This window comes from Motacilla alba, chromosome 3 (assembly GCF_015832195.1).
Source record: "Motacilla alba alba isolate MOTALB_02 chromosome 3, Motacilla_alba_V1.0_pri, whole genome shotgun sequence".
NCBI lineage: Eukaryota > Metazoa > Chordata > Aves > Passeriformes > Motacillidae > Motacilla > Motacilla alba.
The window spans coordinates 66,951,424-66,979,105 of NC_052018.1; the positions used below are offsets into that span (position 1 = coordinate 66,951,424).

The following is a 27,682-nucleotide window of genomic DNA, read 5'->3' on the forward strand; positions in this document are numbered from 1 at the left end:
AGGGAGTGAGTTCTGGAAACAGATGTATTAATATATGGCTTGCCATTTGCTGTAATATTTTCAAGTAAATTAAATACAGGAAATAACACATAATATTAACCTAATTGATGTGGCTTTAAAATGCCACTCAAACTGTTGCTAACTGACTTTGTCCTCCACTACCATTTTATTGCATTCAGGGAAGTAAGAATGAGTATGCTTATAGGTATAGAAATGCCAGTCACATACGAGAGTAATTGGCAGTTTATCCTCAAATTGTTTCCTTCTACCACCCGTCATTATGGCTGTGCAGCCAACTTTATATGTAATTCCAGTTCAATGCACTAAAAACCCATCACTAATTTTTCTAAAAAGCTTTTAAATACAGAAAATTGGTCATACCAGCTTGGGGAGGTGAAGAAATTCTTGAAACCATTCCAAGCTTTTGAGTGCTGAAAATGAAGATCTAGTCTCATTCCTGGGAGTTGTGAGTTGTTTATGGAAATGAGTACTGAGATGAAAGTGATATACCAAAATTCCTGTACGTACTTGTGCCTCCTGGGCCCTACATGCCTTCAGTAGAGACTGAGAGCAGTGGAAGAATGTAAAGAGCTCACAGAGAAGATAGATACAGAGGGGGGTTTTTTTTGTCCTTTTTGTGTCAGTATTAGTGGAGAACATAGTGCGATACAGCAGAGCACATTGGAAAATCCCAGTTGCCTCACCATCTTTATACATTTTGACCTCAAATTTTCACACTGAAATGCAGCATCTTAAAAACATAGTAACATTTTGGCTGATGAGTGGGATTGTTACCTGATTATTTCCTTTTGTTCCCAGTAGAATTTACTTACTGCAAACATCAAACAAAGTGGGGCTTCTCTGAGTGGTTAGCACAGGGACTGGACTAGCCATCTCCAGAAGAGAGAAAGGTGACCTCTCTCGAAGGCCAGAGCTGAATTTTTGTGCAGGAACAGTGCTGAGGCTCGAGAAAATCGATCCCCATCCAGCCCTACTGGAGTCACTTCACGGTGCCATCTGCTGGAGCGTTATTTGCAATGCAGCACCAGCCCTTGCAAGTTAATTTCAAGAGCAAAATAGTGTATTTTTCAGCAATGTTTCCCTGAAGCTGCCTAATTCCTGCAGGAGAGCTCTGGGCAGCAGTGCGAGAGAGAAATAGCTCTTTATGGGCCCTAATCCCTGCAGGTACATGCTCCTTTTGTACTTCTCCAAATATTTCTACAGCTTCTCCCTCCATCCATGGATGTGTTCTGACTCATCTCTTCCCTAGCGGAGTTTGCCAGGGTTGTTTTATCTTCTGCTGCTTGTATCTTTGTATTTCTTTTCAAACTTAGGATGATATGATCACCTTCACAACTTATTTCATCCAAAAGCACTTGTTTTCTTCAGCCCTCATCCTCTGCTCACTCTTAGGTCAGGTCCTCTACATCTTATTTTCTTTCTTTCTTGTTTCATCTTATAGAAACAAACATACAAACAAAAAAAAATATAGCAACCAAAACTAACCAACCAAACTTATTCTTCTGAGAGACGCTGGAGATTTTTCTTTTTGTTATGTGGTTTTTTTGGTTGTTTTTTTTTTTTTTTCTTGAACATAATCTTAGAAGAGGGAGGGATCAGTATGTCTTTCTGCTTTCTGTGCAATACAGTTGGGTTGTTAGCCTGGAAGTGGTTCAGGACAGCATGATGAGAGAGGGAGAGACCCATGGGGAATGTGGCCACAATTTGCATGTGGCCATGAGCCATTACAGTTATTTATTTTTCCCTCCTGACATCTGTGTGTCATTTCAGTTGAGCCTTACTTACCCTTTTGGCAGGGTTTTAGAAGAATGGATTTTGCTTGTTTGTTCTTATGCACATTGTAGCTTTATCCACATCTGCTTACAAGTCCAGTTGATCATTAAGTGTCTAAATATGAAGGTACTCTAAGTCAAAACAAAATTCTGTTTCTGCTTTAGGGCAAGCTGTTGTCTTAGTTCAAGAGACTGAGTTTGGTAGCAAGAGATCAAAAAAAAAAGCCAGGAGCCAGATGCTGTCCTGCGCTGTGTGCATCTTGCCAGCCTCCCTTTGCTCCTGAGGCTGAAGTGCCTGTGCTTGTCCAGCAGCAGGTTCATGTGACACTGATATCAGGTGAAATGGAGTGAGAAATGTGGTAGTGCTGTGATGTGAATCTGCTCCCTGATAGCAAATTGGTGCCAGCCCTGGGGACAGCTGGGAGCCAAGGAGAGCTCATGTGGTGCTTTGCAACTCTCACATATACCCCCAGCTAAGTTTATCTAGCAGTATTCTACTAGAGCTGCCTGTGTTTTTAGATTTAGTGAGATTACTTTGTATGGGTATAGTATCTTTATATCTCCATATTTATACTCTAGTAAGGTTTTTTCATTTATGCCAAGAAGGAATTACAGTGATGACCATAGGGGCATGAACAGAGTTTTTATACCAGATCAGTAACTTTCTTCTGCTGTCTTTATTCCTTACTTCATGCAGATAAAGCAACACAAGTAAAATGCAAAATATAACATCAGGCTTTATACAGTTCTGAGAATTTCACTTATCCTGTAACTTGTCTCAGTAAAAAAACAAAAACAGAGAAAATCTATAGCGGGTTGACTATCACAGAATCCAATTGAGACATCTGATACACAGGCTACAGGGTCTTCTATTGTTTGATTCTGCAAGGTGAATGAAGAATATAATTTTTTGGCAGAGTGAGTTACCAGTTCTAAAGAAATGTCAACATATTGATTTGCTAGGAAAGCCTTTGTCTCTTCAGAGCACGAAGAAACAATACTCAGTTCCTTTGTGCTAAGTATTGCAAAGGGCTTTCTAATTCTTATCTGGACAAGCTTTGCTCTTCAGGTTTATGAATTTCTTGCCCAATGCATTTATATTGTACTGAAGAAGCTGTACAAAGACCAGTTTATGCTTAAATCAAGCAGTCCAGACTCCATCTATGACTAGCTGAGGAAGGGATGCTATTCCCTTCCTGACTGTTTCTTTAAATTCCTTGTGTTAATTTTTTTTTAATTGCACATGTTCTCTCCATATTCTCTTGTTTCTCTTTTCCCTTTATATTGTCTTTCTTTTGGTGAGCTCTTCTTACATTCCATTTCTTTGGGTTTTCAGCCTTTTTTAGATGTAACACACCTTGCTATACTTTCTCAAACCTAATATGTTGTGATGTATAAGGTCTGTACCCAATATACCTTGAAGTACTCAAACCAGTTGGACAGGAAAAGGTCCATCCTGAGAAGATGGACAAGCTGAACTGTGTGCTTCAGTAGTCATAGCGTATATGTGTGTATAGAATTGAAAAGAGTTGAAGACAGAGGGAAAGTAGAGAAAGTCTCTAAGTGTGTGCACTTCTTTCTGGCAGTTAAATGGCTGTAGTTTATGTTGGCTGAAAGAAGGCAGGGAAAAAATAGAGGATGCAAGATGGATGAGAAGCAGTAATGTGACACAAATTACAAAAACCATGGCAAAATATCTAATGTCTCCTGGACATTAGAAGGGGAAAAATTTGGCAACTGCTGTCTCTTAAATGTGATTTGGTATTTGCTATGGCATGGCAGAATTTTTTACCATGCTCTTTTTGCTGCTAGTAACTCCACATATACCAATTACTTTATTTTGACCACACAACAGGCTGGACTACATGGTTTTGCTTATTTTATCTATGTCAACTATGGCATTCAAGTTTTAAGAAATATATCTTTTGATTACTGTCTCCTCACATAGATTAATATGATTCAAATCAAAACTTGTAGTTCACAGACTTAACTCCTTTTTTTTCCAGTGTATGAATTTCTTTCTACTACTCAGTTTGTAAAATCAAGAAACCTATTATTTCAAGTGTATTTGTGTTCAGTTCCATAACATAACCTGCATTTGAACACAGAACAGAAAACTGGAAAACAAATCTTAAGAAATTATTAAGAAGGAAGTACAATTAACTGAAACATTGACTCTCTAGCTGGATGCTTCACTAGACACTTCCAGTTTCCTGTAAATCATAGCTAGAGCTCAGCTATAGATGATCATATTTCTGGTGTTGTTTAGATTTTTCTATCTTAATAGTCTGAAAACTCAAATTATTTAGTTGTTCTTTAAAACAAATTAACAATATGTGAATGGGCCTGAACTGGAATTTAGCATCATCTTTCTAAAAGTGCCCATTTAGTTTGTACTCCTAATTTGTTGCAACAGTAAAAGAAATTGCAAGTCCTCATTTCTATATTTAAACAAGCAAATCAATTGGTGTCTTGACTGTGTTGGCAGTGTTTATTGTTACACAAAAATGACCATTGGTGGTTCAGCTCCTGCTTTCTGTTACAGACATTTTGCATTTTTGGCATTGGGGTGAATAGAGCTAGTGTCTTCAGAGGGTAGCTGCCATTTGGAAGACTCTTGCAGATTTGGAAAGAGTTTAGATTTTTCCTTTAGTTTATGCCTTTGTTTAAACTGATACCCGCTTGTGGAAGTATTTTGGAAGTACATAAGCTCCATGGTAGCAGAATGGTGTCTGTAGCTCCACGTTTCTTGCTTAGACATAAAATATTCACCATGCTATCTTGATGACAGTGTTTGGGACAGATAGTGGGGAAGGAGGTCCTGAGTAATTCAGACTTGCAAATTATATCATCATCTGTTGTTTGAAATTTTTATGTTTGTCTCAAATTGCGCATTGATGTAACGTGGAAAATTTGATTTGTTAATTCTTTTTAGATGGAATTGATTAAAAACATAAGCACTGCTGAGCAGCCCTATTTATTCACTAGACATGTTCATTTCCTCAACTTCTCAAGGTAAGGCATTTTTTTGGTCAAAAATATTTTTGATTGATTTCTATTAATTGTAATGCATAAAACATTTTCTCTCTTTTACTCATAAACAATAAAATGTATTTTTTTCCTTCCTTCTGGCACTAGAATTCACATTCCAAAGCTGTTGGTTTTTCCCCCCACACTCACTTTTCTGTAGTGTAAATATATACAGTATGTTTGTGAAAAGCCAGAATGCTATTATATGCTTTTGCCTCTTGAGATGATTGTGATTTACAGTGTTACCAGTCAACATGCAAGAGATAGTAACTTAGGTCTTTAAACTGTGCACTTGTGTTTTAAAAGTGGCAGAACACTTCTGTTAACATTTCATCTGTGTATAGCCAGACACTAAAAGGAGATCTAAATCTGCACTGAGTTCATTAATTTTGTGCCTGGAATAACTCTTCACCAATATAACCAATTTAATTTTGTTCTGACAAAATAATCCCCATTCCACAGGCTATGGAAGTATTTTTAAACCATGCAAACAGATTACACTCTGTATCATGGGAGTGCTGTTTCTTCTGGCAGATATTTAAAAGTATGCAGCAAGACTCTAGAGACTTTTATAGCACGGAATGTGAAGAAGATTGAATTTGGATGAAACTTCTAAGGAATTTTTGGAAGGACTTGAATGAGTGATGCCAGTTAGCATTTAGCCAGGATGCAGAGGTTAAAGCTGACTGCAGATGCTTATTGCCCAGGCTGTAAATTTAATCTGGAAATTATATTCAGGAACCATGCTATCTGTGCCACCAGATCGGATTCCTTGCATTTAGATTTTTTTAAATTCTGTAGAATTATGATCATACTGCAGATCTTTGCCAAAGCTTGCCTAAATACACAGCATTTTGTTTGCATGGTAATATGAGTGCATGGCTTCAGGCTTCTGTAGACAGTATAGTAAGGAATTATAAAATTGGGGGCAGGGTGTGTCTGTTTTTGTTTCTTGGAAAATAAAATATTTTGAGCAATTGGACATTCACTTGATATAGAACTTAACTATGGGCATAATTTTTTACATGAAAACAAGAAGAGTTAAACAAAATTTTGATCTTCTGTGTTCTCTCTTCTTACTCCTTGAGAGTTCTATTTCTAATGTATTGCCTTTAAAAAATAAAAATCATTAGGACTTCACACTTTGGGTAAATGATCTCTTTCCTCTTCCAAACTGCAAGATCAAAAGAGTAGCCACATGTGAGGGTCAAAGGGATGTTTCCTGATTAGACTGATTTTACAGAGATGGTACTGAACATTAGGTATGAGAGAAAAAGATCAGCAGTCCTAAACTCTTGCTCCTCCCTATGGATCCCGTTTTCTGTACCTATGCTACATCCTTGCCACTATGGTATCACATTTCTTCTGTAGTGTGTACATGATGTGTCTACAATGTATTTACCTTTTTCTTACAATACAAATCTGCAAAAATATAAAACAGTTACATAAGGTGTATAAAATTATTTGTAGTTTCTCTTTTGGCTCTTTGTTGCAAACCTGAAAACATACCTTTTGTTTTATTGAGAGAATCTTTGGTTTGACTAGTAGGTGTGAAGTAGTGAAAAGGCTGATGAGTCTTCTAAATCAGACAGCACTGAATTGCAGCAACATTGTGTATTAGTTTTCAGAATTTCTTAGTGTTTTCTGATAAATTAAACATTTTTAGTTTCAAAATTTATTAGCAGTGTTATACTTAACAATGAAGTAGCATGTTTTGTATTTTCTTGGTTATTTAATTCTAGGGTGATTTTTTAAACTGATTTCTTTAGGAAATGGATTGTCAAATATAGCATTTACAGAAATTTCAGGATGTGATTTCAATGCACATTACAAATACTACAATATTATGAAAGCGTTCTAGTTTTGCTTGATTTCTTTAGACTATTTCTTTATAGAAACCTTCCTACCTGTAATGGACTCAGATTGTCTATGGAATACTTTTCTTCCATTTTGCCCCAGCTTTTCTGCCAGCTCAACATAAAAGTTGTACAAAACTCCTCAGACAAAAAAAAAAAAAAATGGGGCTCAGAGTACTGATGTGGTGTTTTCTGGGTGACAGCTGATAGACCTCAGACAATAGCTTGGCGTGAGCAGCCAGCACAGTGGGGAGCAGGACAGATGCACAGGGATGGGTAGGAGACAACAGCTGACTCCTGACTGCAGGTTCAGGGCAGGTCTAGATCCATGAAAGGCTCAAAAATCAGCTTGAAGATTAAAGAACCCTATTTTGGTGAAACTTCGTGCTCCCTTCCAGGAAAAGGCATGAAGCTTTCTACATGCCATTGCAGCAGAGCCATTACTGGAATCTGTGAATTTTTTCAGGAGCAGCCTTTTTGGACATCAGTCCAGTAACTCACTTCTCTTGTTTGGTATTTTATACCTTTGAAACCAAGTTTTTGTTCACAGGAAGGGATAAGAAACAATTTATTCTCCTTCCTCCTGCATATATTGAGCTGGCAGACAGGTAGGAGTTGGAAGGGATGTTACTTTGTTACTATTTTGGTTGGTCACATTTGGAACAGAAGAAGTCCCTTCTGCTGGCCTTGCACCTCTCTGCTTGAGTGTTTTCAAGATGTGTAGTGTTTGCATTAAGCCGTTTAGAGCTTATCACCAAGGTACTAGAGAAGCAGAGAAAATATAAGCAGAGTCATGAAAAATGTGAATCTGATTTGCTTTGGCTTAAATTAGAGATGTAGAGACATTTAGGGTAGAAAAAATCCTTAAGATCGTCAAGTCCAATTGTTAACACAGCACTGCCAAATCTGCCACTAAGCCATGTCCCTGACTGCCACATCTACATGTCTTTGAAACATCTCCAGGGATGTGGACTCAATCACCCCCAGACAGCCTGTCCCAATGCCTGACAATCTTTTCCATGAAAAAAAAAAAATCTGAACATCCAGTCTAAAACTTCCCAGTGCAACTTGAGAAGTTTCCTCTTGCCTGGTCACTTGTTACTTGGCAGAAGAGACCAATCCCCACCTGGCTACAAACCTCCTTTCAGACAGTTGTAGAGAGCAGTAAAATTTTCCATGAACCTCCTTTTCTCCAGGTTAAAGAACCCCAGCTCCCTCAGCCATTTCTCATATGACATATTGTCTAGACCCTTCACCAGCTCTGTTGTCCTTCTCTGGACACGCTCCAGCACCTCAGTGTCCTTCTTGTAGTGAGAGGGCCCAAAACTAAACTCAGGTGTGGCCTCACCTCTGCTGAATAGAGGGGAAGATCACAGCCCTTGTCTGGCTGGCCACACTGTTGCTGATACAGGCCAGGATGCCACTAGCCTTGGCCACCTGGGCACACACTGGCTCGTGTTTGGCAGCTGTTGACCAGCACTCCCAGGTCCTTTTCTACCAAGCAGCTTTCCAGCACTCTGGTCCCAGCCTGTAGTGCTGCTTGGGGGTTGTGACCCAGGTGCAGGACCCAGCACCAGGTCTTGTTGAGCTTATACGATTGCCCATCAATCCAGCCTGCCCAGAGCCCTCTGCAGAGCCTTCCTGCCGATCAACACCCTCCAACAGATCAACACTCCTGCCCAACTTGGTGTTGTCTGACAGTGCACTTGATCCCCTCATCCAGATCATTATTAAAGCTGTTAAACAGAACTAGTCCCATACTGAGCCCAGGGTAACACCACCTGTGACTGGCTGCCAGCTGGATGTAACTCCATTCACCACCATTCCTGGGCTCAGCTGTCCAGTTATTCACCCAGCAAACTGTGCACCTACCCAAGCCACGAGCAGCCAGTTTGTCTGGGAGAGTGCTGGAGGAAGCTGTCACAGGCTCTACTGAAGTCCAGGCAGACAACATCCCCAGCCTTGCCCTCATCCACTGAGCAGGTCACCCTGGAGGAGGAGGAGGTCAGGTTGGCTAAGCAGGACCTGCCTTTCATAAACTCAAGGTGGCTGGACCCAGTCCCCTGGTTGTTGTGCATGTGCCCTGTGATGACACACAGGATCATCTGGCCTACAGCCTTCCCTGGCCCTGATGTCAATCAAGCTGACAGGCCTGTGCTTCCCTGGAGTCCCCTTCCAGCCCTTCTTATAGATGGGCCTCACGTTTGCTAACTTCCAATAACAGGGACCTCCCTGCTTATCCAGTGCTGTTGGTGAGTGATGGAAAGTGGCTGGGTGGATCCCATCTGGCCCAACAGACCAGTGTGTAGCTAAGTGGTGTAGCTGCTCACTGACATTTCCTATTGAATTAAGAAGACTTCTTTCTGCCTCCTGTCTCTGTCTTCCAACTTGGGGCAGCGTACCCCAAAAATAACTAGTCTTTTATTAAAACCTGAGGCAAAGAAGGCATTAAATACCTTAGCCTTTTCCTCCTCCTTTTTTGTGCTTCTCAGCTTCCCAAACAGTAGTAAAACCATAAACTTGTTGGTTTTTTTTAACATTGCTGATGTGAATAGCAGCAATGACAGATGAGTTGAATTTTCTGCCTTTGTGCCCTGTACCTGCTTATAAACCTGTCAGCACTTAAAGCTCTCTGATTATTCAGAAAAGCATTTACTTATGATTGTTTCCAAGTGAAAACAAAACAAAAAAGGCTATATCTTCTTTGCAGAATAAATCTCCAGTGGAAGTGACCTAAGCCTTCCGTGGTGAGTTTGAGTACATGCATTTTTCTGAAGCCCCACTCATTTTGCTGAACAAAGTTCTAAAACCTTGAAAATCTCATCCTGACCTGAATGCTTGCCAAGGCCATTTTCCCATCATTCTTGAACAGTTTTTTAAGAGTGCCTGTTGGCTCAGCTAAGTAAATTAATCCCCCTTTACTGCATCTTCATCTTCTATCTTTTCTCAATGCAAAGTAGTGGGAAGAGGCAGAGAAAAAGATAAATATTAAAAGAAGACATGAAAGCAAAAATTATTTCCAGCTTCAAACAGAAGATAAAAAACTGTCTTGTTCTTCTTTCATGTTTGTGAATTTCTACATAGCCCTTGTCACATAGAAAGCTTTTATTCAGAGTGTTTTGCAGCTTCTGTTTCTACTCTATCCAGTTCAGTGATAGTTAGCTTCAGAAGATGACCCCATGCTTCTGGAGGGTGGCTATCCACCCAGTTCATTTCAAGAGTGTTTCTTTTGTAGAAAGTGGTGCTGGTTTTTTGTGGGTTTGGGGGTGTTTATTGTCTTTTTCTGACTTGAAGTTTATATAGTGATGTTGCTGGGAAAAAATATCCGAAGTGTTAATCACGAGCAAATATTTAATAATGTCTCTAAGCAGGTAAAGATTTATTTGTTGATGTATTTGCTGAGATTCCAGGTGTTGCTGGTAGATCCAGGGAATACAGTGTTGAAGTGCAGAAGCAGAATAACCTGCAGAGAGATAAAAAGCTATTTCAGAATAGCTGCAATTTGTTTACTGTGCATTACCATAAGTGCCTGTTGTCATCTACTTAGTCCAAGAAAAAATTAATGAGGAAGAAGCTTCAAATTCGTGGAAAAGCCCCCCTTGATTTCTCAGTAATCTGCTGAATTAACTGTAAGTTACTGGGCAGTGACTCAAGACACTTGGTGAGTGCTCCAAGTGTCACAGATTCCAGAGAAGGGGGAAGAACGTTTGCAGGAATGCAGAGGCGGGTGGCAAGGCCATGGTTTTCGGTAGGGATGAGTCAGGGATGTGGAGAATTGCACAACATCTGTTTTGGTCACGGGAAAGGCAGCATGTCTCGCTCCAACATCACACTCTTATCTTCTGGGCGTGCACTTACAGACCCCAGTTCGGGCAGAGCAGGGAACTTGGGCATCCCTTCCTGTCTTGGGTAAGTGAGTGGTGTAGGGGAGTGTGTAGAAATCTAATGACATGCCTGTGTCAGTGACTGGTGAGTTTTGCTTGTTTGAAGGCTGGCTGATCTGGGCAGGGTGAAGTCAGAGAAAGGAGAAGCATTAAAACAACCATCCAGAAAGTGAGACAGACTTTTTCACGTCTCACTGGAGACGTGAATTCTTTACTTTCTGCAGTAGCTATAAGCCACTGAGAGATAAAGCACCAATTCTACTTAATTTTAAGGTTTAATTAGCCCTTATAATTCAGTTCAGTATATCTTACTTGTTCAGAGTCAGGATGAATTATCACCCAGCACTGCTGTGTCAGGAGTCATCCTTTCTGTGCTATCAGGCTGCTGCCCTCTTCTTCCTTTCAGCTGCAGTTTTTAATATCTTAAGTTTGTATTTAGCATGTGTGCATGTGCTTGAGGGAGGGGACAATACTTCACTTTTGGCATAAGTTTCTAAAGAAATGAGAGCCATGCAGCAGTTTCAGGTGTCCTGCCTGTCCTTCCATCCTCTCCCCTCCTGAATTGCTAAATAATTTCTGAACATGTTGGCCTGAAACCACATTCAGTGGGTCACTGCACTTCTGAGACAGCCACACTGCAGGTACATCTGCTGAAGGGAAAGCCATGCAAAACAGAGCTGGTGGACTTTCTGCTGGGCCACAGCCAGCAGTCACCTCCCTGTGCCCTGCTTGGATGGCAGCCCCTGCTCTGTTGTGTCCTTGCTCAACGTGAGAGGTGTGGGGAGACAGGTTTGGGGCAGGAGAGAAAGGTCTGTTGGGTCTTCTTCTTGGGAAGGAGCTTGCCTTTAGTCCCTAGAATCAACATAAGAAATACTTCCAGTTTTCTGTTTTTCATTAGCAGAGTTCATGTGTAAAGTTCTTGTTTTACTTGAAACAAGCCTTTTTTAGTAGACAGTCTGTATCAACATTGTTGAATTTTTTTTTTTTACTACTTCTTTTGCACAGATAAAATGGCCAACACTAACTAATAAAAATGAATAAATTGAGCTGCTGTAGTGGCCAGACAGTGTCACATGCAGCAGTGCTGGTCAGGTTGCCAATTTTCCTTCAACTCTGACCTGAATTCTGACCTATGGGTAGCAATAAATCACATGCTATATGAAGGCAGGGATGGACAGAGAAATTCTGGATAGGCCCAAAACGAAACTTGATTTCTGAATGTTGCTGAGCTTCTTTTGTTAGTCGTTGTTTCTGTGTTTTTTCTCATTCAGAAGCAGCTCTAAAAATTGTGTTTTAACACAGCACTTTGATATTACACCACTCTCTTGTTCTTGCAAAATGTGTCTATAGCTAACAAGCAAAAAGGAGGTAAATCTGGATGAATTAACTTTGTCATGTGAATAAGCTTTGTGTTTGAAAGCTGAAGCACACTCTGTGCTGGCAGCTTGTGTTTGGAAGCCTTGCATGTTAGCCTATTGATAACTTGGAAGGGCTGGATGATACTTTTTTTTGGCAAATAAACATTGTGCTTTGCAATGAGTTTTACCTATGTATGTATGTATGTATGTCTTCAGTCCATTGATTTGGAAATTGAATTTCACTTTTCTGTAGACTGACTGGAGGTCAGTAAAACCAGAGTGATTCTGTGATGCTGTTTTCGCTGTCTTAGAGTCATGCAATTTTTGTCACAACACCCAGATTTTTTAGTGATTTGAGGATTATTGTTTCTTCTTTTCTTTGGAACAATTAAAGCCACACAGCGTGTTCATGTTTCATCGAACACATCTATTACGGCTGTTAACCATGCTCCACTAGCATTTGAAGAGTGTGTTGGGCAAATGCATGGAACTGGCATAACAAGATGCTAAATGTCCAGGACCCTTTGAATGCAAGCTCGGGTATACTTTGTGCAAAGAGCAGTAGTTGGGTCAGCTTGCGCTGACTCTGTACAGCTCAGCTGTGGGAGGGATTGAGCTCTTTGAATGCCTTCTTGAATCAACATCTTGAAACAATGATTGCAACCTAAGATTATCTATTAAAGTAATTTTATGTTGTGGGGTTTTTTTTCTCCTTTAAAAAAAAATACACACTTAGGGAAATGTCATTAAAAATATGGTAGCAAAAAAAAAAGATACCCTGTGGGCAAGCTGTTAAAAGTAGGGAAATGTCAGCTAAACTCGAGCATGGCCATAACACTGTGTCTTTATGTGTGTTCTTTATAATCTGTACTTCTTGCTAACACATCATGAAACACTTCTTACCATCATGTGAGGTCTGCCTTGTAAAGTACACATTTCATGAATGGCCACATGGTGCTGTAATCCCTCCTACATATTTTTTTTTCCTTTTTTATACTACCTTTTTTTAATTATGTGAGTGTGTAATGATGCTTTTTAACTGTGACTTGATGGAAGGCTAAGCACAAATCTCATGTGCAGTTTGACCTTTATGTGATCTAAGCAGGGCTTTTTGGGGTTGTTTGTTTTTTTTTTTAAGCATTGCTTTCTTGTGAGTTTTTTCACACATTTTAAGATCATTTAATTTAGAATTTATTCCCCTAGTTCTCCTGTGTTCTTTGCATAATGCACTTTTTATCTTTCGTTCAGCTCATAACATGATATTCTCAGAATAGAGATTGTTGCTTGAAATCTAGTTACTGAAGGTGGGGTCAGGCATGACTCCTCGTTGTTCCGCTTCCATGCTCACAGTCACACTGCAGATTATCAGTTTGGGAGTAACTTGATTTAAGAAGGATGATGAGTAGTCCAGAGGGGGTCCAAAAGAGAACAATAAGAATGATCAGAGATTTAAAAAATTTACCTAAAATCGCAGGAAAAGAAAAACAAATAGAGAAGACAGGAAAAGAGGGGACTGTCATAACACTTCTGATTTGTTTTTTTAATTTAAAAGATTCTGCAGAGAAAAAGGGACTATGCAATTCTTAATGAGTATTGATAACACAAATGGTGGACTGGAACTGTATCAAGTTCTAGATCAGACATTTGGGAAAAGGTTAGAGCAACAAGGGCAGCAAAGCAACAGAACAGATTATACTTCAGGATTTTGAAGCTGGTAGTGGCAGTTGTATAGCTGATCCTGCCTTCGGACAAAAAGATGGACAGTGGCAGTTCTGAATAATTTTGAAGCTTTTTTACCCTTGGTAGATAAGTTTAAACCTGAAACTTCCATCTTTCAGAAAGCAAATGGAAGTCTTGATTCTAAATCACCAATAATAAAGAATCTACTGCACTTGATAAATTCTTTCAATAGTGAATTGTTCTCTCAGCTAATAAATTATGAGTTATTTTTCCTCCTAATTTTTCAGAGAAGTTCAAATGACTCTTTTTCCTTGGCTCTCAGAGTGCATTTGTCCACTATGTAAAGCCTCATAATATTTTTCACCTGTGTACTTTCATATAATTTCTTACACACTGTCATGCAGTCATCTATCAGCCTTCTGTGTATTTTTTCCTTCTCGTTCTCTTTGCCAGCTGGAGGCTTTTAATTTTTTTTCATCATTTTTGTGATGCTGCATGAACTTAGTTCATGTTTTTCTGAAAATGGACTCTGTGAGTGGTCACATGAATGCTGTCTCAGGCCTTTACTCCTCTCTCCTCCTGCTTCTCAGAAAAAGGGAAACTAGGATTATTATTCTGGCCTGTAAGGTTTCCCACACTGCTGATAAGATGTGAAAGTATGCATGTCCTTACCAGAACTACTCCTTCCCTGTGAATATGTTCTGCTTCAGGTTCTAGAGGCTTGGGGTTTCATTTACCACATTACAGTGCAAAATGTTTCCTTTGTCTTTCTTGCCTGGTGGCTCAAGTGGCTCTTTACCAGCAAACCACTCCCTTCATTATTCCCTCCTTTTGCACCTTTGTTTTCTGAAAATATTATCACTTTGCACATAGCTTCTGAATCACAGATTATCACATTAAACTGTGTAGGTCAAAGCCTCAAGCAAAGTGACATCCACAGTCCCTCTCTGACAGCAGATTTTCACATCTCTGACAGGACAGCCATGGTATAACTTTCACTTACATTGATTTTTATATTCTATAGATTGCATACATGATATGTACTGCTGAGTTACAATGATTTATTTTTTTGTTATTCACAGTTTACTGTATTTCAGTTTCCATGTGGATACTCCTAACATTGACTTGCTCTCTGCAACAGCCATTTCCACAGGATGGAAATCACCCATACTCCCCTTGATAAATGTATTCGTACAGGAAGTTGAATATTCAATGCTGAGTACATTGCAGCATCCTTTGCATAATAACCTTCCTAAGAAGTTGAGCCCCAAGATTTTATGCTAATGTAACTACCTCAGCCAAATCTGTGGTCTCATTCAATTTTGAAAATACATCTTTTCTATCTATCATGTTTGTTCATTTAATACTTTCCAAAGAGCTGCATCAGCTATTCCACTATTTGCAGGAAATTTATTGTAATACTCTGTAATTAGTTTTCCTATTCTTCTGTGCAAATGCATAACATTTGCATCTCTGAATTACAGTGAAACATTAATCAGAGGTCCAGAGAAATCCTGAGCCAGACCTTTTGAAGAAAGTCTTAAATACAGGGTGTTTGGAATTAGGTGATTTTAATTAATGCGGAGTTTAGCTGTGTTACTCTTTATGGAGAGTTAGTGTTTACCCTCTTACTTGTTTCCAGCTGTAACTTTACATTACGTAAATTAAAACATAATTAGTGTTTCCTTTACTTGGGACCCAAGCAGGATACGTACCCATGTTGGTGCTGTTCATTGTGAATTTATATATTAAACTTTGATATCCTCAGGAGAATGAAAAATATAGGGTAGAAGAAAGACCCTAATTGTTTTGCATGTATGAATGACTGACAAAATACAGCCTAAAATATTCTGTTAGATTTACAGGATAGTGAAATAGAGGCTTTACAGTGTTATCTTTTAGCCATTCACTGGTCTGAGGCAGCTTACTAAACAATTCCTAGAGGACTCGGTTGTAATTTTACAGTGATGTCACCCAGCCACATCACTTCAGAAACTGAAATTTCTACTATTAAAATCTCAGGTCCAGAAAGGGTGATTGATAAGGAGTGTGCACTATTTTACTGTTAACTTAGAACCACTGGCATTTTGTGTCCCTGCACACACTTCTTATTGAAGGGCAGGCTAGTCAAAGATAAAATTTTGAAATAAAAATACTTATTTCATAGAATCATAGATCTCTTAAGGTTGGAAAAGACTGCCAAGGTCATCAAGTCCAACTGTTAACTACACTGCCAAGTCCACCACTAAACCACATCCCTAAGTGCTGCATCTACATGTTTTTTGAATGCTTCCAGGGATGATAATTACATCACCTGACTGCCTTGCTTGTTTTGTGTCTGCGACAAACTAGAGAGCGATAACAAAAAAGCAGACTGACATAATAACTTCAAGTTCAGGTTGCTGGGAAGAGGCAGCCTAGTTAGTACTCTGAAAGAAAGGAAAAAAAGCCTCATGAAGCCAGAGTTTTTACATGAAGTCTGCACTACATAGTCCTTGTACCAGTTCAGCTATGGCAGTACTGTTATGACTGAAATAACCGTGTGGGTGACATAGGTGCGTCAGTAGAGAAATGCCCTGTATCAAGTCCACCAGTTCTAAAGAAAAGGTTGAAAGCATGACCACAGCATGAGGGTGAAGGCTGCAAGAGAGGCACTACAGACAAGAGCAGGAAGATAAAGAAACTCTTGATTATGGAGGTGGCAGTACAATGTACTCCCAGGCAGGCAGTACCTCAGCCCATTCCTCTTTGCATCTCATCCCTTAGGAGGACCACTGGAGCATCCCAGAAGTGCCTGGTGCCTTGTGTGCAGGGGATTGCTTTGCCGCAAGTTCATGCTGATGCAAGATGTTATGAAAACTAGTATTTCAAAATAACTTTTTCAGAAGATAAATACTGATGTAACTGCATCTTATTTAAGTCCTTAAAAGGTGAAGATTCTATGTTAGTGCTTTTACATGACCTCCCCATGAAGCTCTGCTTCAGGGCAGGTAATGGAGCTCTAACGTAATTGCCGAGTAAAGCAATTGGCTGGGCAATTGTACTCTCAGCGTGTGATCCTCATTTGTAGGGCACTGGAAAAGGAAATTGTGCTTCCTTTATAAGAAGGACACAATATGCCTTTTCCTATTAATATTATGTGGCTGTTGGATCCTATTTGCTTCCATTATATTGGCAACCACCCTTTTTAAGGGGAAACAATGTGTGTTAAAAGAGTATGAAGCAAACAAAGTCATCTTCTCCTTGAGGAGTTGTGCTTTGCCTGCAAGGATGAAGAAACCATGTTCTGCTTGTGTGAAGAGTTTTGTATTAAATGCAAAGTCAGCAGCCTCCTGAAGTGAAATGAAAAATAATAGGAGCTAAGAGAGCCTCCACTTTAAAGCCAAGCAAATCACTTTGTTGGTTTTTTCCCCCCTAGCTTGCAAGGCGTTTGTAAATGGTTTTAAATGAAGATTTTCATCATGTAAATAATAAAATTGGAATTCATCAGAAATGTGAAGGGGCAAGCTCAAATACTTCTCAGGCTTTTTTTTTTTTTATTTTACTTTTATTAAAAAAAGACATAGGGGAATTTACTATTAATAAAGCTAAATATCATTGATTGAAGCTTGCAAATAGTTTTTTTTGATGAAGACTCCAAAAATGCACCTTCAACCAGAGATCAGTTAAAACTAATGGGATTTACTAGTACATATAAAATAAATCAGGAGACATTAAGTACAGGAAGAATGTTGAGGGGGTTGGTGTATCCATTTGTAGTGCTCTGGTGGAATGGTGGTATCCCGACCCACTCTTCCCAGTTGTGCCAATGTGCTGCTGGAGATGAGAATGTTTATGCACCTTCATCATGCGGGATCCAATCATGATCCCACTCAGAGAAGGTAAGTCTGCTACTCAGGCCTAGAAAATACGATCAAGTCCCTTTTGAATCCTTCACAATAGGGATTTGAGTGCAAATAAGGTGAGGTGATGTATAATGAGAGCACATTCCTATTTTTTTTGCAAGAGCACTTTCATGTAGGTGTTGTTAATCTGGAAAATTTCACTTGGGAAAGCATTTAATATGTTGTGATTGATAGGTATCTAAAAATATGCAGAACATGCTTGAATAAATGGAGCATTGATTTGCCCTTTTCTTCTTTAAATAGCCTAAGGTACTTGATTTTTTTTTAAACCATTAGGATTTTTTATGCTCTGTGACTGCTGCTTAGCTTCCATAAATGACTCTGAGTACAGTTCATAGAAACAAATGGCTGGAATTTGAGGTATTATAAACTATGTTTAAAAAAAAAAAAAAGCACATTTGAATAAGGACCAGAACAGACTTGATTTTTCTAATAATTCCTTGCTTGTTGCCTGGTGGAGCAACCCACAGCTGGGTGTATAGCAGCTGGTTACATTGTGCAGAAAATCAGAAATTTGAGCTGTCCTGTGTTTGGGGAGGTGGGGAGCACGTACAATCTGCATTTCAGAAATGGAAGTTCCTCTGTAGCATTTGTGAAAGAGTGACCTCCCATCTCAGCTGTCCTCTTGGGACAATTGAGCTTGTGTGAGCCTCTTTTCTCAGGGCTTTTGGTCCTGAATTTACTGTTCTCATGTTCAGAAACGTGACCTTACCAGCAAAAGGGTGGGCTCTGGTAATATGGTGGGTTCATTATGCAATCTCACCCCTCCTTTTACTTCAGAAAGACAATATGCATTGAAAATTTCTATCAAGACAGCTATTAGCTGTCTGATTTTCATTTTTTGCTCTTCTGATGGGCATTTAGATTTAACATCCTCTACGGAACCAGGGGCAGGACATCCCTGCTCTCCTGCTTGTGGTTTTTTGTCTTTATCTTAAGACAACTTGCTGCTGTCATCACTTCTTACTCTCTACTGCTTTCCCTTTTCTTTGCCCTCCTCCGCTCACCTGTGTCTTTTGATTATTGCTATCTGCATCAAGCAGCAGGAGGATAATGAGTTCAGTAATTTAGATGCAATCCATTCTTTCCAGCAATTTCACTTGAAAAGTTTAGTTTTCAAAACTACCAGGCCAAGGCAGCCACTCAGAGCTTTCTATTCGAGTAAATATTGTTGAAGCTTTATGCCGACATTGTCCTGTGGTATTTTCATGAGTGCCTTTTTTAAAAAAAATACAGGTTTTATTTCTGTATAAAGATAAAAAGCAGCAAAGATAAGCTTAGAGAAGAATTCAGGGCACTAAATTCAGGATATTTAACTTGCACATCCATGTCCAAACTGGGTTGTGCACTAATCAGGAAGCAAGGAGCATATGCCTTTTTAATTGGATTGTTTTAAAATTTTATGCTGTCTGTGCAGTTTCAAATTATGGCAGTGATCCTGCAACACTGAGGTCAATGAGATTACTGATAGGCATAGTTACTCATGAGACAAGCCTTTGTAGACTGTATTTAGGAGTCTGGGGAATCATGCAGAAGAAAAATCAGTTTTAAGCTCTATGAGATTTTTGTCTTTTACTAGAATTCATAATTTTAAACAATTTTTCTGCCTCTTTAATATTTATGAGAAGCCCTGATCTTTTATTATACAAATTAAATTATTCATTGCCTCAAAAGATGGGGAGAAACTGGGAGGGTTTTTTTAATCTAAAGGGTGTCTTCAGTTTTCTCTCTTTAATCTAGTATTGTACAGTTTAGAAGAAATTATATAAATTGTGACTCAGAAAATCATCAGAATAGCATTTAAATACTTAAATATGGCTATGTTCTTAAACTCCCAAAAATAAAGTATAAGCTAAGTGAGAATTGTTAACCTAATTTGGGGAAACAGAATAGAGAATCATAATCCATATTCCTAGATGAGGAAAATTCCAAGTTGAATTTATCCTATAAATTTCTCAGTCCGGGAAGGTCTTATTTTATTCTTTGTCTCACAGAATTTGTAGTCCATAAGTCTGTTCCATGAATGTACATTTTTTATTTTTGACCATGGTACAGTGCAAGCAGCTTCCCCTTTTGTTTCCAGTTAGGCCTGCTCTCCTGATGCTGTGTGTTGATATAAAATACGCAGTCAGTATTTTAACATTCTGAAAATACAGTGCAGTTACAAACCTTCCCAAGCTTTCTTTTTCCTCCTATTCTCTTTTGGTATCGCAGCTATTAAACTGAAGATGTTAGCACCAGGAGGAGACATACAAGAGGGTAAAGTCAAGGTGGGGAAGTTGCTCTGGTTTATCTTCTTGTCTCTAATGCCACATTTTACTTATGTGCAAGCCTGGTCCCAGCTAATGCTACCCTTTCCTTTTCCTTGGACTTGCACGTACTTGAGATTGATACTTAATTTCTTTTTTGAAGCAAGAATTTTCATACGGACTTTTAAAAAAAGTTCATGAAGTGCAGTACAGGGATAAAGTATTGCATAACCATGAAATAACTTCAAATCCAGCCAGTGGTGCAGACTGAGGGTGAGGGGACGAGGTTCTGCACAAGTTCCAACAAATGAAAAGTTGGAAATACCATGCATATCTGTCAGTTCATCCAGAGGAAACTTTTGGAAAAAAGCTTTCCAAGTAAGCTGAAAATCCTTTGCACATTACTACACTTACTGTAAAGGCAAAGGTGATCCAAGGCTGCCTTACAGCAGTTACTGTTGGGTGGTGCCTGTTCTAACATGAGTGCCCAGATAAGAAGTGTGTTGAGAAGAAGAAATGCTCATTCTCTGATTGATCTGCAGAAGGTGGTTCTTCATCTGAAAACAGCTAGGAGAAAACTCAAGAAGCAAAACTGTTGATACAGTGTTGTACAGTGGTTTGCAACTAAAATGTTTATAGTACACATAATGTTTAATGTGATTCCATATTTACTGTTCACCCGAAAGAGATTTTACATGTATTTACAGAGGTTTAGAAACTAGTTGTAAGATGCTCAGTTTTGCTCCTCACCTTGTAAAGGCTCTGAATTTCTGTAGGAAGTAACTTGAAAGCATTCAGATGAAAGATAATAGATATGTGTCTGTGTGGAGCCTGTGATGAGATTCACCCATTTTTCTTCCCACCAGGTTTGGAGGAGACCAGCCCGTGTACATCAATATTATTAGGGATCCTGTCAACCGATTCCTATCCAATTATTTTTTTCGACGTTTCGGAGACTGGAGAGGAGAACAGAATCACATGATCCGTACCCCCAATATGAGGCAGGAGGAAAGATACCTGGTATGTTTAAATAAAAGGTTTTGGTTACCAATTTCCCATCATTATGTAGTGCTGTTGTTCAAACTGGATGCGTGAAAAGTGGGAGACTGAGGCATTTCTCATCTTGTGTTTTTCCTCTGTCTTCTCTTGGCTGGTCCTTAGTTTGCTCAGCTTTACTGTGTAGAGTGTTGCCAATGAATTCAGTTTGATCTTGAATAAGCTGACAGCAAGTTCCAGAGTTCCACCAATGAATTATGGTCCTTACACTGAGTTGGATTTGCACTGCATAGTAATATAATAATTCTGCCTATATTTATTGCTGTGAATATTCAGACAGATTTTTAGCTTCAGACTATGTTTGTAACTCCTCAGCCTCAGAGGAAAATTGAGAAACAGAGCAATTCAGGGAGCTCAAGTCTCTAATGTTCTTGCTGCTAAGTTGTTTTTAATGTTCTTTATACCAGGGCTCCAATCTCAGTTCTTGCTTTGGTTTTGTTGCCTTTTGTCTTCTCTGGATTAAGATGATGGCAGTAATGCTGAATAAGCTATTCATAATAAGTTTTAAATTTTTATGATTGCTGAACTGTCCTAATACCTGCCAGCTTGTGTTGCATACCAAGGTCCAATGGCAGTAGGTGTTGAACGAATGCTAAGTAAGAAACTCAGAAGCTAGGAAGGTGGCTAGTTCGGTTTATATTGATTGCTTTGCATGTACACAGACACCTCTTAAAAAAGGCAAAATGATGGAATTACTTCTTGGTCTCTCTCTAATAGAGATCCAGTTGGACTGGACTCAGCCTTCAGGCATATTTGAACTGCAGAGAGTTCAGTGAAACAGCAGTGACAGGACAGCTTGATAGTTTGCTATGAGATATTGCAGGCCAGACGTAATGTCAAAACAAGATATGTCGGTGGCTTTTGGAGGAGAAAGAGAGGATGATTTTGTGAGGTTTTGAAGAGACAGTAGAGTACAAGATGTGTGATGAGCCATAGAGAACACAGCTCTGAACAACTGCTGCACAACACCTTTCAGCTCTAGCTGAAGTTAGATGAATCCAAGGAGGGCTGGGTTTTTTCCCATGTTACAGAGCTGTTTAAATTTCACGTGTCTTCTGGTTTTAGTCATGCAGAGCCCTGTGAACAGCCAAGCTTGTACATTATGAGTAATTGAAGGGGGAGGTATCAATGTAACTGTCTAATAGCCTTAAATTTAATGACATCTCCTATACAGGTATAAACTATGAAGGGTTTCTTATTTGCTAAGTGCCTATAGATCCCAAAGAGGTCCCTATGTTGGCTGAGTGGGTCTTGAACTCCTGGTGTGCAAAGCTGAAAGGTTTTGCGTGTTTTGTGTGCATGGACTTCTGCTTCATCATCTCTAAATAGGACAAGAGTGTTGAGGAAATTAATGAGAGGTGGGGGGTTTTACTACAACTTTATAGTACTACTGCATTTTCTTTTTTGGAAATGTTAAAAGTGAGTGCCTTCTTTACTTTGAGTGTCTTCTCATTTGAAGTGCAGTGATTGGCATCTCTTACAACTGACTCTGTAAAACCTGGTATTATTTCAGTACTGACTGTGCAGCTTAAGACATGATCTATACAGCCAGTGAAATTTTACTTCAATCTGAACTGAAACAAATAGATCAAATTCATATTGTCTTGGTTTAAAACTAATAGAAAATACATTGCATTTTCATTGGCATTGGTATGTTCTTAAAGAAGTTAATTATTTATATGCACGTGCAGATATCTATGCATACACAGATCAGTTCAAAAGCTATAATGAAAAAGAAATAAAAAGTGTCTGACTGAGGTCAGGAATACTTTTGTTCAAAAGGCAGTTTGTTGATCTGAGGTGCCATTAGCATCCTTGATAAAAACTATTTTTGCATTTTCATTTTGATTTTCTCTGTTGCTAAGTCAGTGTTAGAATCCTGGAAACATTTTTGGAACCCATTTTCCATCCTTCCTTGGTAGACTTTGGCAGTCACTTGCACTGCTCAGAGAGAGTGACAGTAACACATAGGTCACTTGCCAGTGAAATTAATTGTCACGAAAGCCACTCATTCTGAATGTTCAGCATTTTTAGCTCTTGCACTATCCAACTTCATCATATACTGCATGCCTGCATTTTAATATTTTCTTCAGTGGTGCAAGAAAATCAGCTGGCATATTTCATAAAATTCAGGCTTTGGGGATTTTGGAATCATAGCTTCAGAAATCTGCAAAAGCAATGTCAGATCTAGCTGCGAAGGAAGTAAGCAGCTGGTTTTACCTCTGAGGATGAGCCAGTATGCCACTTTAGCACAGGACTGATGGGTGGCCTCATTGCAGGTCTCATAACTTTTGTAATTCTTCCCTAGTATTCTTTAAAATGCAAAACTCACAATGAAACATTACTTCTTTTTTACAGGGGATTATTTTAGGATAAACTTAGATTTAGCATATTAAATAGTTTCAGCATTGATCACATTATTAAACCTAAGTTGTTGGGGATGAGGTGTGCCTGATCATGAGCAGATATATGAAAGCAGGGGGAGGATATGAGCTTTTACTTTTCTTCTTCCATCAGCCAGGAAAACACATAACTGCTAATTGATCCATGACACTGAACTCTTTGCTGGAGTACTTGAGAAGCCTTGTGTTGATAGCAGTTATAGACTTACAAAATGGACTGGAGAAGCTTTAAATATTTCTTTTCTGTTCTACCAGGAGAGATGGGTTTGCAGACAAAAGATATGTATCTGGAAACTGCGTCTTCGAGGCTAATTGTGCTTTTAACAACCATGATGTTCTTGGCTTCCTGTCTCTTGGAAGGTGGTGTGGGCAACTGGGAACCTTTCCAGGCCATCTTGGCGTCTTCATCAACAGCTGCCAACACTGGCCATCTCCATTGAAAAGCTGAAGGCAGCATCCATATTCCCTCAAACTGCAGTGTGAAGGTGTGGGAGCTCAGCTGCTCTAGAAAGCAGGCTCTTAAGGGAAGGAAGGCGTTTTAAGGTCAGGTTTGTCTCTGATGAATTCCAGGTTGTGATGCCCTTGATGAAGGCATTCCCTCCCCTCAATTCTGATCCTTAAGAAAAAAAGGGAGTTGGAAAAAACCCGAACTCTCTTGAAGTCTTGTCGTACCTTGCATGCTGGTTTTTCAACATTGAACATCTGAACTACTGACATTGCAAAGGTCAGAAACAGAGGCAGAAATTTCCACCGTTCACTGATCATTTGAAATTTTCTCTGAATAGAGCTTCAGGCTTTGACTTTGTTCCAGGAAACACAACCATTCATTCAGGAGTCAGAAAAATTGTTCTAAACATTTTGGTAAATGTCTGTGTTTACCAAAATTTAATTGAAAGTCAGGATCAAAAACAAGCCTTTTATTCATGAGTCAGATACAGCAGAGGCAGCTGCTGCAATGTGTGACTTTTTACCCAGATCCACCAGCTCCTTGCCCTGACCTGGCACTTTTACTGCTGGAGTGAATTATTGTTAGTCACCTGAAGAAATTACTTCCAAGCTCCCCCCTCAAAAAATAGTGGCAGCATGGAAATGTGGAGTATGGCAGAGAGGTCACTAATGGTCAGCACCTTGAGCCAAGTCTCAAGCACACTGATGTGACTGTCAGCCCTACATTATGGTCCTGTAAGATGAGATAAATTCACTAAAATAAAAAATTCAATAAAAAGTTAATTTAAATCCATTGTAGTGAATGTGTTTCAGGTTGATCTAGAGTTCTTAGAGTAAATATGCTTCAATAAAGCAAGCAAACCCTTCTCAGTGCAGTTGTGAGTGCTGCAGGTACCAAGCAAAAGAAGAACATGCCTAAAATGCAATTTAGTTCAGGGCTTGGAAGTGCAGAAGGTAGGAAGCACCCCCTATAGAGAGGGACTACTATTAATATTTTAATTCTTTATATTAAAATTGTTCCTTTCAGAAGGCTTATTTGTAATTATCTAGTGTTTATTACAGCTTCATTTTGAGATATCAAATATAAAAAAAGGCATGTATAGGGGTTTCACATTTTCTTAATACTTGGCAAAACTTTGATCTAAGACTACTCAGGCTGAATGAGTGTGTGAAGCAGCATGGGCTGTGTTTTGTTGCCTGAATTGCAGGAAATCTGGTTACATGGGATTCTGATCTCTGTTAGGCTTATGAATACTATGACTCCTAGCTCACTCCAGTAAAAGATTTCTGAGCTAATGTATCAGAAGTGAGAATTTTTGTATTTAAAAAATCATTCAGTAAAATAAGAACTTGTCACCTTCCTATAGGATATTTCAAATTTATAATATAGCAGTATTTCAAATTATAATTAGCAGTTACATTTGCACATCTCTGGGTGGCTCTGCATAGTTTTTCAACTTCATCTCTGAAAATAAATATGCTTTTCTCAGCAAAAATTAAAAATATTCTAACAATATTCAACCTCATTTATGTTAAAGATTACTCATGCAAGTCATCCCATAAAGGAGCATCTGTCCTTTTGTCTTTTAAATGAAATGGTAAAATAATTGTTAAAAGTGTATTAAGATTACTTTAAAGGAGGGAAGTGAAATTCAAGTGATGTCAGGGAACTTTCACATCAAATTTCTTATAATAGTGAAAAAAAATTCCTTTTGCAACGTTAGCTTTTATGGCTAAATACTTTAAGTAATGTTTTTTTAGGTTTCATACATTTTCATACATTTTATAAATTTTTAATTTCATAAAATTCATAAATTTTAAACAAAATAATAAGAAAAGGTGAAGGGGTAACTACCATAGAACATTTTGGTTTTAGTCTTGAATCTTGAGAATTTCCTTTTATGATTTCCATGGTTTTCATTAATATAAGAATATTCATTAAATATATGTAACTAGTTTTATTATTTATATCCTCAAATTTCTATCTACAATGAAAAATACTCTTTTCACCAATTACACTGGTTTTCAGACAGCAGCTGGCTGTCTTATTTCCTATGTTTATCTGCATAACACCGTGGGTAATTATATTATGAATTGTCATCAGTAGTTGTCATCAGTTGTCATCACTGAGCTTTCTCCTTCGTGACTTCAGATAAGTTTCTTCAAGCTTTTCAGTTGCCAGAGATGAGGCCTCCAGGAGAGACCATGGTATGGAGCCCATGCCTTCATCTTCTGACTGTCATTCTCATGAGTGTGTTTCTCTATTAAAAAAAGGCTGGGAGAGAGTTGCCTGCCTGCAGATTTGGTGCAGTAAGGGAGTAGAGGGTTCATGACTCTGATTTTCCAGTTGAGGACCTCACAAGAGGGGCTACCAGTGTCTGTTGATTGGACCTGGGCAATTTTGGGGAGACTTTGATAACTTGTTTAGCATTGTTTAGACTGAAATCCTGGGCATGCAGAGGTTAAAATTATTTGCCTTTGTCTGTGCAGTGCATACTGGCTACTGAGGATTTAAATCTATAAATGAAAAAGAACATTTTTCACTTCCTGTGTTCTGAGCTGTAGTTAAGAGACTAAACATTTTGTGCACTCTCAGAGTTTTCCTTGACATAGCCCCATACACACAGTAGTCATTTTGCTGCCTGCGTTATGCACTGGTGCTGAGGAGGTTTGAGCTGGTGGCAGGACGTGCTGCAGTGCAGCTCTGCAGCTGCAGGTCGGGTTTGGGATCACCCAGTAGCCCTGATCCCTGCTGCCAGGGGAGCACTGCTGGGGCACAGCCACCTGTCAGCTGACCCAATTAGAACAGTTTGCTGCTTCTTCCCTCTAATGAGTGCTTTTAATAGTCTCCAGCTGTTCCCTTTTGCTGCATTACCTCTTCACAACAAAATTTCTGGCCCATTTTTGCAGCTCTTCATCTATTGTGTGTGCTCTAAAGCACCATTTTCCCCCTTAGATTCTCCCATTTTGTATTAATAATTTATTGAACCACAAAGTTAATGGTAATTCAGACCTCAGCTGGAGGAGGGACTGATTAAACTACTTTCAAAACATATTAAAGGAAATATTTTCATGGCTGACATTTACTTTTCAGTTATTTTAATTTACAAACCAATATTTTTTTTTAATGTTCCCCTGTGGAGTTTGCATTCCAAACATTGCAACATTATGCATTTATACAAAAGCAAGAAAATGTGCCTTCCAAATCTGTTTTCATTCAGTAGTCTGAGTCAGTTGCACATAGTAAATATGCAATATAGCAGTGGTTAAGATTGCAACACTAAGAACTTCCATGTAATTCACAATACATGCTTATATTCATAGAAAGTGTAATATTAATACCACGCTTTTATTTTAATGATACCATTCTGTATTGCCATTCTCATTTTTGTGGAGACGGGATACAGGATAACAGCAATATATTGCTTCAGGATGTAAAAAGGTGAGGGGTTTTTTCTTGCAGCATTGTAGTGGTCTGAAAATTTCTGGCTGTTGCAGATTTTAAGCAACTGCACAGAAAACCAGAGAACAAGCAGCAGTAGAGGTCCCAGCACTAAGTACCCATGATCTTATTTAAACATAACGTCATTACAGGGTCTTACCATATATTGTGTTTTGGTAGTGCTTTTTAGGACATTTATATGCATAAGAACTTATGATCTTTTATTAAAAGATGTTTATGTTTATGATGTATGATGTTTACAATGATGAATCTTCATTTTTATGGTGATTTTGCCAAGTTTTTTTTTTATTTGTGCCTTCTGAGCATGAATACAGGACAGCTCTTGATGTTCTCTCTTGTGCTGTTTTTTGGGTTTTATGTGTTGTGGTAGCTTGGGGAAATAGTTGTCTCTAGCTTCTCTATAGGAAGATCCTGTTTGTAGAGTGGAAAAATCCCAACCACAGAAAAATGATTCTAATGTATTGATGCCAGCTTTTTAAGGCCATGTAAACTGTATAAGAGAAGAGGGTATGTCTGTGTTATATTTTAAGGAGGTATATTTTTGGATCATTGAACAAGA

The 27,682-nt window shown here is 38.8% G+C and overlaps 1 protein-coding gene across 1 annotated transcript in view; it reads left to right on the forward strand.

The window, feature by feature from the left end:
• The window catches only part of UST (uronyl 2-sulfotransferase), a 152,020-nt gene that overhangs the window by 73,278 nt on the left and 51,060 nt on the right, over nt 1-27,682 (forward strand). The window contains exons 4-5 of the mRNA XM_038131414.1: nt 4,729-4,808; nt 20,622-20,775. Of these exons, the coding sequence (XP_037987342.1) occupies nt 4,729-4,808; nt 20,622-20,775 (234 nt within the window). The remainder of the gene's footprint in view (nt 1-4,728; nt 4,809-20,621; nt 20,776-27,682) is intronic.